Genomic DNA, 14,908 nt, shown 5'->3' with positions numbered 1-14,908 from the left:
TATGCTTCTTTACATATTATTAGAGATAGAATAATGGCTGAGCAGCTCATGTGTTTAGAGCCAATCCATTTGGCAATTAATATATTATGTTTTAATACTTTTGAATGCTAACAAAAATGATTATTATCACATAGTAAATCACTTCTGACTGCCTTAAGTTATGATAGAAAGGCTTTAAAAGCCAAGATAAATATTTCTAGTAGAAAAAAATGCTGACAAAATTCTTTGTTATGGCAGCTTTCTGGGAAGAATTAGGTGGGGAAATCTAGGCAATATAAAAACAAAAAATATCATGATTAAAATATATTTTACGATGCTTTTATGCTAGTCTTGCCAATGGCTATTTATTCTCAGAGTAAAACTATATTTGGGGCTGATTTTACTAACTACAGAATTCCTGGACTTGAAAAAGAAACATAGAAATATGCTTATTTCACAATAACAAAGCTTTGTTGAATATTAACCATAGCTTGTCCAAAAAAATGAAGATGCAGAAATGGACTATATTCAGATTCTGGTTCTGATCCCTTTAGTCAGACATATGATTAAAAGGAATCATTAATTTAAGAAAGAAGGCATTAATAATATCTCTAGATGACAAAATTTGTTTGGAAAGTTTTTTTGAAGTGAAGTATACTCACTGAAGAAAAGTCTAGGATAGAGGAAAAGATAAAATAGAACTTACTGGCTATGAAATCTGTCTCAGTATCCAGATCCGACAGAGAATATCATTGCTGATGTAGAAAAATCTTCTGTCTCTCTAGACCACAAAAGAACATTTTTTGGGCCACTTACTGTCAGATTCATCTTCTTTCCCTTAATTCCCCATTTTTTCATATTTACAAGTTTCTCTTCCCTCCTTGACACTTCCAACACATTAAATTATGTTAACTGTTTCTAGGAACAAAGTATAGACCAAAAAAAGGGATACTACTATGTATTATTTAAAGTCATTCTAATATACATTTTTAGATGGAAGTAAATTAGAAAAGAAACTGTACTTTTAAAGAGGTTTTAGAGTCTATGTCTCCCAAGTCCTAATTCAGAAAATGTGTGGGGCAGCTAAGTGGTGCAGTGGATAGACCGCCAGCCCTGAAGTCAGGAGGACCTTGGTTAAAATCTGGCCTCAAACACTTAACACTTCCCAGCTGTATGACCCTGGGAAAGTCACTTAATCCCAATTGCCTCAGCAAAAAAAAAGAAAAGAAAATATGTATAGTGGAGTTTGACTGGAGAATGTCCCATAGATCTTTATATTTAACTGCCTCTAATACCTGTTGCTTACTTCTGAACTCTTAAAAAAGTTTGAAAGGAGAACATTTTTACATATGATTATTATAATTATAGGAATCCAAGGGGTGAGAGTTATACAGATTAATACAAGATTAACTACAAGATATTAAAAGCTCCTCTGAGATATAAAGATAATAAGGACAATAATGGTAGGAGGGATATAGTTGTGAAAGTCTTAAAGAAACATATATACTCAGAATCAAAGAATTTCTAGAGGCATGCTTCTGAGCTGATGTGGCTGAGGTGGCTATGAGCAAAGTAGTTGCAAATCTGCAACTGAGATTCTGGAGCTACTGCACATACACAAATGACAAAAGGCTAAGAGAGATAATTCATTCTTGAATCTTGAGGTAGAAGAAAGGGTAAACAAAGAGGAAAATACAGGATGTCCTGAGGCTGAAGTCAAATACTAACTAAACACTTGAGTTTTTAAATGTCCTTAGATCCCTTTTCCTACCCTAACAGAAGTGGTTCTGGAATATTCCAGTTGTTATTTATAAGTTAGATTATCTATAAGATTGGAGGATGATGTGGTAATCATCCACAACAGCTACTTATGAGTGTATGAAATGATCAAGGGAGAGTGGAGAGAGGGAGGAAGAGAGATTTAATGGAAAGAATGCTGTATTTAGAGTCAGACTTAAGTTTCAAATTTTGGTACCTCCATTTACTCCCTATGTGATTGTGGACCAGTCTCTTAAATCTTTCTGAACCTTAGTTTTTTAACCTTATGAAATGAAGGTGTCAAAAAAGATAACCCCTAAGGTACTTTTCAATTCTAAATACCTTGGGAAAATGTCTAGCAGGGGCAGGAGAAGAAGTCGAAGTAGCCACATGACAGAATTGTAACAAAAGTCAAGGGGAAAGTGAGTTTCAAAAAGGAAGGAGTAGTCAGGAGAATCAAATGCCATCGAGACTCCAGGAAGACAGAGATTTAATGATAAGAGTGTAACTACTGATATCTGTGATGTGAGGGAAGTAGATAACACTGCAAAAGATTGAGGAGGAGGTGGATGGTAAGCAAGTAGAAGTAATACATACAGACTGCTCTTTGGGAAAAGTTTGTAGTACAGGGAAAAAGAAGCAACACTGAGAGCTCAATGGTGTGTTTTTATTTGTTTAGTACATTGGAGACCAGAGATATTGGTAGTTGAGATAGAAGGAAAGATGAAAAAGGTAAGAAAGCAGCAGAATCATGATGCAGTGGGGTGCTGGAAGAAAGAGAAGTGGATAGAATCAAAGATGTAGGTATAGAGTAAAAGCGATTTGAAAAGAGAAGGGACATTTATTTTTAGACAGGAGTAAAGAAAAGAAAGATGGATGATGAGATACAAATAAGGATAGACAAGGGACTTCTTATCAGAGGGCCTTCATAATTTCAGTCAATTCAATTCAATTCAACAAGCATTTATTAAGTGCTTACTTTGTGCAAGGCATTGTGCAATTACCATCCACAAAGCACTATGCAATGGGGATGCAAAAATAAAATGAAAACAGTTCCATTACTAAGCTCTTATTCTACTGGGGGAGGGACACAGGATATACCATGTATAATTATATAATCACAATATCATTTGAGGGAAAGAGTTGTATGAGAGAAGGAAAGGCTTTCTGTAGGAAATGGAACCTTACATAATAAACCTTGGAGAAGCACTATATATCAAAAGCCTGGAGGTAGAAGGTAGAGTGCTAAATTTGGGGAATAGCCATAAGGCCAGTTTGACTGGAACAAAGAATTTTAAGCAGAATAACATAAAATAAATCTGGAGAAATAAGCTAGAATGTGACTATAAAAGGTTTTAAATGTTAAATTGAAAAGCTTGATTTTATGCAAAAGGCAAAAGGAAGACACTACAAAATTCTTGAACAGGGCAGAGACAAGATTAGAAAGATTATTTTGATAGTTACATGGAAGATTGGAAGATTGTTAACTATAAGAAATGATACTAATTAGAAGACTATTGTAATAGTTTAGGTGAGAAAGGTAATGAGGGTTTAAAGCTATAGTAGTGGTCATATAAGTAAAAAAAGTAATGGATAGAAGATATATTTTGGAGGTAGAAACAATAAAATGTAGTAGCTGATTGGATACAGAGGGTAAAGAAAAGGGAAAAACCAAAGTTGTCAACTTCTGTGCCTGGAAAGATGGTGGTATTCTCAACAGAAATCAACGAAGATTTTAGGGAAGATAAGAGTTGGTTTAGACAATGAATCTGAATTGGCAAGTGCAGAAAGTCTGTGACTTGTGACAGAAACTCAGGAAAGAAACTAGGGCTAGATATATAGATGTGAATAATCTGTGAAGAGATGATAATTAGACCTATGGAAGCAGTGGAAACCCTTAGAGGCAATGAGAGTAAACTGTTTATTGTTGTTACTTTTGTTGAGTTTAGTCATGTAACTATAAAAGAGAGGTGAGATATAAGATACTAGATTGAGGAGTGAGAGGCTTAAGGGAGAGTTTTTAAAAAATATGTTAGACCTGGGTATGCCTGAAGATAACTGAGAAGATACCAGTAGATAAGAAGAACTGGAAAATGAGAAAGGAATGGCAGAAGCAAGAACTCAAGAAGAAATGAGAGGGGATAGAATCAAGGGCACAATAAAGATTGGTCTTGGTAGTTTCATTTTTATTAAGGACTAGAGCAAAAAAAAAAGGGGGGACAGAAAAAAAGGGATGATATAAAAGTGTTGTTAGATGTGAAATAGAGAAGATGCTTAATTTTCTCAGGAAAATAGGCAATGAGGTCTGTTGAGTGAGGGTAGAGAGAATTATAAAAGATTTGAAATTTTACTCTAAGGTATGCAACAGAGAGTCAAATAGGAAAGAATAAAAATGTTGTCATGCATCAGTGAGGAGCCAGTTGCATTTAGATAACATACATTTGATTTAGTTTCTTTGGGCATCAGTTAAAGATTTCCTTCGGTAACATTCTGTAACATATACAAAGGAACAGAAAAGATGGCAGACATTAAGATTAGAAGTAACATAGAGAGAGAGTTTGGCAAAGCATGGACAGCAGTAGGACAGGGGAAAGAAATACAAAAAGTAAGGAGTTTCTAATATTTAAAAGTAATGTACTCTTAAAAAATACAGTTTCTTTTCTTAAAAAGGGGACTCTCAGCAAATTTAAACTGCTAATGAGTAACAGGGACTTGGAAAGAGTAGATAATATCTGGATTAGCTTTTCTAAGGGATATGTTAGGGAGTCATTTAGAGATAAATGAAGGATTTCCAAGAAGCATTGAGGTTTAATTTTAAATCAGATGGGAATTTATAGTGAATCTTGAGAGTATGGTTTAATGATTTTCTCAAATAATGTTCAGAAGTCACAGAATAACCATCAGCTTTTGGCTTAAGAAATAGGAGGGGGTTTGCATAATAAGAGCATAAAAAGAGAGTGACATACAAGAACAGCATAGGAAAAGTATGTCTTAGGGAGGCATAACTATAAGTAAACTTACCAGAAGGGGTCAGAAACTATCAACATGCTACAAATGTGGAACTGTGCTTTCAATGTGGTATAGAAAAGTCAACAGATATTTATTAAGCAACTACTATGTTCCAGGTACTGAAAAGGTAAAAACCAGTTCCAATTCTCAAAAATCTCACAGGCTATTGGGAGAAATAATATGTAAACAATTATGTGCAAACAAAATATCTACAGGATAAATTGAAGATAATCTCAGAGGGAAGGCATTAAGATTAAGAAGGACTAAGAATAGAAGATGGGCTGAGCTGAATTTTGAGGAAACCCAGGGAAGCCAGGAGATGAATATATGAAGGGGAGAGGACAATGCAGGCACAGGAAAAAAACTAGTAAAAATGCATGGACTTGGGATGTGGAAGGAATAAAGGAAGCCGGAATCATTGGATCATAGAATATGTAAAGGAGGTAAGAAGAATGGAAACACAGAAAGGACTAGGTGAGAGCTTTCTCTTTAAGACTGCCTTTCTTTGTATCCCCAGTACTTAGCACAGTACATAACATATAGTAAAAGTTTAATTATTTTTCTTGATTGGAGATGGCAGATGAGGAGATGAAAATGACACTTAGATTGTGAATCTCAAAAAAAAAAAAAAAAAAAAAGCTAAGTTTCAGGAAAAGAGGAAGATTTGGGGGGAAGACCACGGGTTCAATTTTGGATATGTTAATTTCAAGATAAAGTCTCCAATCTGAGAAGTCCAAATGAGCTGGAGATATAATACTGAAAGTAAAGAGAGTTTACAGCTGGACAAACTGGAAAGGTGGGAATCATTTACATAGAAATAATAATTGAGTTGAGTGAAATAGTATAGGTAGGGGGAAAGAGGGTACAGCTCAGAACTTTAAAGAATACCTATAGGGACAAGCCTCGATAAAAAGGAACTCTTTAAAACCTAATGTGAATTAAAGAATGTTTGGATTGGTAGGGTACAATCCTCTTGTTTTGCAAATGTGGAAACTGAAGTCCTATGTTCAAAGTCACAGCAAATAAGTAGTGCTGTATAATTTTATTTCAAGTCTTCTGACTTTAAAGTCCAATCATTTTTCAGCAATTTGCTTTTTTTGACTGATGTCTCCTCTTCTTTGTAAAGGAGTAATTTTTTTTTTTTTTTACAGGTAATTGTTATGTATAGCTACATGGGTTTTGTGTACATATGAAGACTAGCTCTTTTACATTATGGTTAACTGATAATTTTTTATTTTTACCCTCATCTCTCTCATGTTTATTGTGGCAATTTATTTGTATATTCTGTATTATACTTATGTCATCTGTAGATTTTTGCTTTTCCTTTTTGTATTTAAATGGCTCTTAACTTTCTCAGAAAATCAATAAGAGTTTCAGGATAAACAAAGACCTAACTGGAGCCTAGCATACTGTAGTTTCAAACATCAGTCTTAGTTAAAAGACAGTGTTGCCTTTATGCTATGAAAGACTGTAGGCTTTAGCCAGTCTGGGAACATGGTAGCCTTTTATTAATGAATGCTACAAAGCTGTATAGAAAGGGCCTTTAGACTTTTTTGTTAACCTGCGGTACTTTCCTCACAAACATTGCCAGGGAAATTGGTTTGTAGAACTCTGATCTCTAAAATAAAATTCTTCTCTGTGCCAGTTACTTTTGACCCCAAATTTATTCCACAATGAGGTTATTTTGCTTTCCTTCTTGCCTTCCTGAGAAATCAGAGATAGATCACGTCCACCCACTCTTTACCCCCTTTACATATACAGTAAAGGCTTTTTACTTGTTACTCTATTTGAGGACCACATGGATTTGACCTTTCTCCCCATCCCTGGTCTGAAACACCATCTAGTCTGAATAATATATTGTTCCAGGAATGAGTGGATTGCTAGGGAGCAGTTTAAAGAGGCAGACTACAAATTCTCTTCATTCAAACTCATCCTCTCATTCTATTCCTAGAGACCTAGAGTTTCATGTTCCAAGAGACTAGAAAATCCAGTCCTCAGGATGCATTTACCCTTTGTTTTACCCAATTCAGCACGAAGTCTGTTCCCCATTTCAATGAGCTGCTGCTTCTCTTGGCTTAGGCTGGAGATTTTTCTTGCTGCTTCCTTCAGTTTCTTCTGCAGTATTTGCGTGGAGAAGGCCCCAGGAAGCTGGGCCTGATCCCCAGTAGCCATTTGGTCAAACTGATTCTTTCGATCTGCAGCTCCCTCTAAAGGCTTTTTGGTAACCAAATTCTGTAAATGAAAGCCCAAGAAAAGAGCTGCTAGTTTTAGATTTCAGCTACAAACAGCACATACCAAAAACAGGCTGGTAAAACAATAAAGTCTTCTACTGTGAAACAGAATAAAATTGCAAAGTATACAAATTGGGGATTTACTGTTTAACATTTTTGTTGCCTAGCTTAACTGAACTTTACCTCTCTAGTACCTACCAAACTTGAATTTTTTTTTCTTTAATGACAATAAAAACAACAATAATGTTTGAAATTTGAGGGTTATCTGCACGATTGCATGCTTTAGCAATATGGTCTAAATATCCAATATGCATCATTAGTTTTCCCCCTTCCGTTTTTTTAATAGGTAGGAAAACAAAGACTAGAAAGAAGTGGCCAATCCAGTACACTTGGTTATTAGATGTTAGACAATGAATTTGAGCTATCAAGGACTCTGTATTATGTGATGCTCTGTAATGAGACTTTGTTGTTGTTCACAATGATAGCCATATCTGACTATGTAAGATAACAGTGAAATCTCCTTTTAGGACTTTGCTTGCTGGTAACAGAAATCCGTTTTGTTGAGGAACCCTCATTCCTTCAGGTTTATCTCTACTGTTGCCTTGTTTTGATTTAAAGGACAATTAGTTTTTGTTTTACATATCTTACATAATTTCTCTTCTTATATTTTATTCCTACATATTCCTCTGTAACTCTTGCTCTCCTAAATATGTTTCTTATAAATATTACTGATAGTATTTTAATCTGCCTTGGTGGGAGGGTTTATCAAAGCAATGAAATGACAGTTCTCTGACATACTATATTATCCTAATGCTGATCTCCATTATCTACTGTTCTCTTATTTCCTTTTTGATTTCTATTACTGCCATTGGCTCTACAAGAGGGTACAATAAAGAACCTTAATCAACATATAGCAGAGATCACTCAAAGCCTTGTTGAGATAGTCTAGGATCCTGAACCCCAAACTCCAGGAATTACAACACATTTTACCCCAGACTACTGGCCCTGTTTTCAGGCAAATTACCACAGTCATCATCTTGTAGAACAATCCCTTTGGAGACTGAGTCTACTATCCTAGGAGCCACCAAAAGAAACACCAAACACCAAAAAAGCTGTCACTGAGGGGCATGGGACAAGAGTCCCATGAACAGCAGTACTCCTAGACTATCAACCCTAATTCCAACCTACCCCCCATACCCAATATCCAGGAGAGAAAGGCTTGTAGAAAGAGATTAGTAACTCTAATCCTTTTCAGATGTACAGTCTCAGCTTCTCAATAGCTACATCAGCTAAAGACCCAGGAAAAAATGTTCATAACATCAAAGTTCATGGTACTATCAAATGATTAACATAAGAAACAGTTATGATTTTGTTAATGGAAATAGCACTAAAGCAGCTACATTACCATCTGTCTTAATACTGTAACCTAAGGTTCTTTCCATTTTCTTGGAACTGAATACTTCTCCTATTTTAAATGTGTACTTCTTGATACGTCTTACTTTTCTATGTATAGTCTTAATGCTTAGCACACCCAATACTTAGCCTTTTACACAATAAATGCTTCATAAATGTTATTCCTTCCCTCATTTACAGAATTTAGCATAAATGCTTGTTTTTCTTAATAGCTTATGCAACAATTGGAATTGGAACAACTTAAATGAATGCTTGCAGAACAGTACAGACTGGTTAAGGAAGAGGGGTTCCAAGCACATCTGAAAAGATAAGTTTCGTTCCCTTTTCCTAAGTGAAAGCAATAGTATGAGAGGGAGATGAAAATAACCTCTGGGAACATAAGTAGTATGACTGGGAAGAAACCCTTAGAGAATGGGAACCCAGCATATTGACTGGGGATCAGCACTGTTGCTGCTCTTGTTGGGTCACAGACATGGAAAAGAAAGCCTGAAGTTGAATGACACGGGACCAAACAAAGACAATGCAGAAGAGATTTGACTCCCCAGTCTAGTATATGGACTCCTAAGCAAAACTGTTAGGGCAAGGCTGCCTCCTATTTGTGTTTTCTTTATTTTAATGCAAGCTTTCTGAGATCTCATAACATCTAGAGTCCATACCAGAGTCTGACAGTAGCTAAGCTGGCTAAGTAATATGGCTCCAATTTGTGGGACCCAGACAAGCAATGGATCAAAGGCAGCTGAAATCCTAAGTCTTGCAGACAAAAGAAAGACTTGTCCATTGACTACACTGAATCTGGAAACAAATTTTCTAAGATTGCTTTGTAGCAACCTCTTTAAGTTTGAGCCCATTTTCCCCAGAGACTGGGGTGACAAAAGGGAAGATGTTTTTATATTTATGTTCTTGCTATAGCTTCTCAATAAGTGTCCCTTTGTAAAAGCTAATAGATATTACCTAGCTAAATTGGAATCAATGGTATGGAAGTGATGTTAGCTGTTATTGACAATTAATATTGGATACATTGACACCAGAATAGAGGCTTTAGTTGATAGTATTAGAAGAAGTCCTATTACTTCTTAGGGTTAGATTTAGAACCTGTAGAGAGAGGTGTAGCTATTTGTGCTTGGGAAACACTACCTACTAGTGAGTGTTAGAGTAATCAAAAGATATGATCTATACCCAAGGGGTTATAAAATCATGCATATATTTTGATCTAATAATACCTCTACTAGGCATGAATCCCAAAAGAGATTTTTTTTTTTTAAAGAAAAGGAACAAGGCAGCAAGATGGTGCAGTGGATAGAGCACCAGCCCTGAAGTCAGGAGGGCCTGAGTTCTCAGACACTCAACACTTCCTAGCTATGTGACCTTGGGCAAGTCACTTAACCCCAATTGCCCCAGGGGGGGAAAAAAGACCTATATGTACAAAAATATTTGTAGCAGCTCTCTTCTCAGGGCAAAAAAAATTGGAAATAGAGGGAATGCCCATCATTTGTGTTATAGCTGAACAAATTGTGGTATGTGATTATGATAGAATATTATTGTTCTATGGGAAATGATGAGGAGAATATTCTCAGAAAAACTTGGAAAGTCCTCCATGAATTCAAACAAAGTGAAATGCACTGTGTACAAAGTAATAGCAATGTTCTGGGATGATCAGCAACACAACGATCCACAACTTGAAGAACTTATGATGAAAAATGCTAGTCATACCCAGACAAGGAACTGATTGGATCTGAATACAGATTGAAACATTCTCTTATTCTCTCTCTTGCTCTCTCTCCTTTGCTTGCTCTCTCTTTCTTTCTCAATACCTCTCAATTTATTTTTTTGAGTGTTTTGTTTTATTGGGGGGAGACCTATGTTTCTTGTAACAACATGACTTTCATGGAAATGTTTTGCATAACTTCACATGTGCTTTCTTGATGGAGGCTTAATGGGGATAAAGGAGAAAATCTGGAATTCAAAAGTTTTTTAAACAAATGCTAAAAACATTTAAAATGTAACATTAAATACTTTTTCTTAAAAAGAATAACAATTCATTCCATTTCTGACATTCTATAACCTAGTAAGGAAAGCAAATGCAAATATATTCCTACTTCTTGTATTAATAATCTGTGCAGCAGAATTGAAAAGTTTGAATTAATACTATATAACAAACTAGGAGACTATGTAGTTGTAAAAGGTTTAGCCCTGTATATTTGAAAAGGTGCTCTTCTAAAATCTGACAGGGACTATGCAGACATCTACTTTGGAGTTTTGTTATAAAAATCCTTTATGGTAAGGAAAAGTTGGTTAGCTTAGATATAAAAATCTTTACTTGAACTACAAAGGAAACTTTATTCTTTGAAGTTTTTGTTTCTGAAGATAAAGCTGGGAGAGCAAAGAAACTTGCTTTCAAAGAAAAGTCATTAAAATATAAAGATAACAATAAAATCAAATATTAAATAAAAATTAGGTCATTCACCTAATGATACTAAACAGGATTTCATCATGATATTAAATTTAAAAATCATTTCCCTGGTTTTGGGTTATTGAAAGCCAACGAGAAGATATTCCATCCTGTTTGGAGAGTATGTTGACAATTAGCAAATGTACATTGCCCCCTAGTGAAAAGCAAAGAAAAATTAAAGAGCATCACTTAGACTTTGACTAATTACATAGGCAGAATGGAGGAAATTCTTCAAGAAGAAAGACCATCTCACTTTGAAAAATTGAGTTATTAAAAATTAAATTGAGTGGAATTAGAAAGTGCATGTTAATGTTGCTCAGAATCTATATTTTTATCAGATATAGTGGCCTAGTATTGCTACTCAGTACTATTAAGTCAGAGAACAGATTGCTAATTAGAAGTCAGAGAACAGACTGCTAACTATAGTTTCTTAGTTGAAGATTGTTACTGAAAGAGCAAAACCTCCTTTCTTGTTTCTGTGATGCTAAGCACTTCCTATAAGGAAATAAAAACTGAATCAAACTAGTAAGGAAGCAACTATATTATATGTTCATCAAAGCCTTTATTCTTCCTCTCCTTTCCACTAGAATAGGGTCTGTGCATCCCCAAGGGGACAATAGATTTAAGGGATAAATAAACTTGAATGGGGAAAAGATTTTTCTTTTACTAACCTTTCACAGAAATTTAGCTTCTTTGATTATTTAAAAACAGTATTCTGATAAGGGGGTCCACAAGCTTCACCAGACAGCAAAAGGGATCAATGATACTAAAACGGATAAGAATTCCTGCACTAGAAAATATCTTTCTAAATTCCTTTGTAATGTGGAAGCTGTAGTGATATCTTAAATGCAATTCCATACAGTTCTCTTGTTTTTGCTTTCATCTTTTATCATTACTAATCATTAATATTTGAGGGAGCCAAGTTTGTGGAGTAGTAGAAGTACAGTAAGCGCCCCTTCCCAAAACTCCTCTCAACAGATGTAGAAAATATCCTAAACTGAATCCTGATGGGGAAATCTGGGAAAAAAGTTACAATGAGTCAGTTGACTAGAACTGCTGACTAGTCCTGCTTGAAACAGAGAGACAGACAGAGAATCTAAAGATACTGGACCAGGGCAGGGAAAGAATACCATGAAATCATTCCAGTGGCAAGGAGAGAATATACACCAAGACAAGAGGAGGTCCTAGACTCATAATGGGGTACCAACACATACACTTACTGGGGTATTAGTATAGGGGTAAATTGGCAGCTTTGTTGCCCACTACCTCCTCCCAGAACATCAATCTGAGATGGATCAACAAAAAATTATACAAAGAATGGATTTTCCAAATGAGAGGCCATTGGTGATATGCTGAGGAAAGGAATTGAGAAGAGCCAGCAACAGAAGCAATATGACTTAGATTTGAGAGACAGAGCACAATTTTACTTCTCTCCTATAAACCTACCTACAAGGGAATAGCAAGGGCAGGAATCTCTGAACAAAGACAAGTCTATAATACTGCTGTTGAACAAAACGACAATGGTAGAGTCCAGCAGTATTCTACTGTTGCTCAGACCAAAACCCAGATTGGAAATTTACAGAGCTCAGGATATTAGGGCAACAATTAGACTTTGCCCTGGATTGCACCACTTTAGAAACACTGAAGACTTTCAAGTACCTGGCCTGAGATCTCCCTAACCTTTTGTATAACACAATCTTAACAGTATAAGAGAACAACAATAGGACAGCCCAGATCTTGCCATCAGATGAGCAGCAGAGAATAGCCCTAATATCAATTCTGAAGTCAAGAAGTAGGCTGGAAGAATGTGCAAACATTAAAAAAAAAAAAAAAAAAAACCCAACCCTTATTATGTTGATAATTTCAGACACAAATTCAGAAGAAAAAGATAAAAAACATTCTCAAGTAAAACCTCAAAGGGAAAAAATTCAACCAGAACTCCTTGAAGAGATCAAGTAAAGGGTTTTTTAAACTGTTTTTTAAAACAGTTTAAAACGTTTATATAAATGAAGTAAGAGAACAGTAGAACAAAAAATGGAAAAGAATGATCTGTGGAAGAAAGAATTGGAAAAGGAATTAGTAGCTTGGCACAAGAGGTACAAAACTTTGCCTAAGCAACTAACTCTCTAAAAATTGGAATGGAACAAATAGAATATCAGTGACTCCATGAGACAGTAAGAAGAATTTAAAAAAAAAAAACATTTTTAAAAAGCAATATTAAAAACAAAGTCAAAAGACTGGATTAAATATCCGATAATTATTGCAAAAAAATTTATCTGGAAATGAGGACAAACAAAAAACATTTAAGAATCATTGAAGATATGACCAGAAGAAAAACTTGAATATGGTATTTCAAGAAATCTTAAAACTATCTAAATTTTTAGAGGAATAAATCCAACCTCTCAATAATCATATTATGCCAAAAGACTGCTTAGCATTCAAAGTCCTTTATAAACTATCCTCTTTTACTTTTCTGGTCTTCTTATCCTTTACTCCCTGCCAAATACCCTTTAATACAGTGTCACTGGCTTCCTGGTTGTTTTAAGATCAAGATATCTACCTCATTTCTCAGCTCTAGACATTCTTTCTAACTCTCCCAAATCTGGAATGCTCTCTATCTTCTGAATGCTCTGAATACTGACCTCGATGGCTTTTTTTGTTGTTGTTCTTATTCATCTTTTGTATCTGAAGAAGACTAAATAACATCATGATGTTGGGATCAAGGTACAGTGTATTCAATAGTCAGAGCAATGAGTTCAGAAGGCACAAGTTTGGCACAAATAGGCCACTTTGAACAACTGGGATGGAGACCTCCCTACTTCTGTACATCTGATACTTCCTTTGTGCCACTTTGGTTCTGCTTTGAGCATATAGCACAGTCTTCTTGGAAGAAGGCACGCCAGGCTGGAGAGTCCTGTGCTAGCATCTCCCATGTCACACAGTCACTATTAAACTTCTTCAAAGAGACCTTGAGAGTGTACTTGAATTGTTTCTTTTAACTTCCACATGAGCATCTGCCTTATTAAAATTCTCCATAAAATAGTCTTTTAGGCAAATGTGTTCTCTGCAGTAGAGTATGAATGCCTGGCAGTTTAGTTCAAGAGAGAACCTCAATATCTGGTACCTTGTCTTTCCAGGTACAAAAAAAATGGAAGCAATTCAATTTTCTGGCATGTCCTGTTGAAGTGTCCAGGTTTCACAGGCATACAATAATAAAGTCAGTAGAGTAGCTCTGCAGACATTCAGTTTGGAATACATCCATACCCTGCTGCATCTCAGCCTCAGAGGTTGCACCGAGATCACAATCATTTGTTAACAAAAAGTCACATGCCAACTATCCCTCAACTTTTATCTTGGGGTGTAGCCTTTTCAAGTCAAATAGTGTGTTTTCAATGCAGTAGCTATAGTAGCTGACCTTAATGTGTTTTTGCCCTTGTTAAAAACATCTGATATCACGGAAAACAAAACGTTAGAAAGCATGGGTGTTGGAAAAGCATCACCCTGTATCCAGAACCTATGCAAGCATGTGATCATGAAACTGGAATACAATAGATGAACTTCTCTAGACAACCAAATTTCTCCATAATCTTTCACAAGCCCTCACAATTAATAGTATCAAGGACCTTGATCACATCAACAGATATTGTATACAGACCTCTGTTCTGATCCTGGTATTTCCCATAGAGTTGTCAGGCAGCAAACACTACATAGATCCTTCCTCCGGCCTTTCTGAGGCTACACTGGCTCTTCGGTAGATGACTATCTTCTAGGTGAAGGATCAGCTGATTAAGGAGGACTTTGGCAAAATTCTTGCTAGCAATGTCTGAGAAACTCTCCTGTGATTTTCACAAGACAATCTGTTTTCTTTTCCTTTATAGAGATGGACAATGGAGGCATTCTTGCTGTATTGGGGGGAAACCTCCTCTTGCCATATAACCCAGAAGAATGTCAGTCAGCTTTTATGAGCAGTGGATCCTTAAAGATCTCTGCCAGGATGGAATCAGGTACTTTGGCACATGAGAAGACTCTAATAGCATTCAATATTTCTTTCTCAGTTGCAAGTTCAGCT

General features: G+C 35.7%; 1 protein-coding gene across 5 annotated transcripts in view; it reads right to left on the bottom strand.

Annotated features, from left to right (window-relative positions):
- The window catches only part of CCDC57 (coiled-coil domain containing 57), a 294,880-nt gene that overhangs the window by 75,215 nt on the left and 204,757 nt on the right, over nucleotides 1–14,908 (bottom strand). For 4 of the 5 annotated variants that reach the window (XM_051995295.1, XM_051995297.1, XM_051995296.1 and 1 more), the window contains one exon: nucleotides 6,756–6,978. In XM_051995295.1, coding sequence (XP_051851255.1) covers nucleotides 6,756–6,978 — 223 coding nt within the window. The remainder of the gene's footprint in view (nucleotides 1–6,755; nucleotides 6,979–14,908) is intronic. The other variant, XM_051995298.1, reaches the window with a different exon arrangement.

Source organism: Antechinus flavipes, chromosome 4 (genome assembly GCF_016432865.1).
Source record: "Antechinus flavipes isolate AdamAnt ecotype Samford, QLD, Australia chromosome 4, AdamAnt_v2, whole genome shotgun sequence".
Lineage (NCBI taxonomy): Eukaryota > Metazoa > Chordata > Mammalia > Dasyuromorphia > Dasyuridae > Antechinus > Antechinus flavipes.
This window is presented reverse-complemented; position numbering and strand designations above follow the sequence as displayed.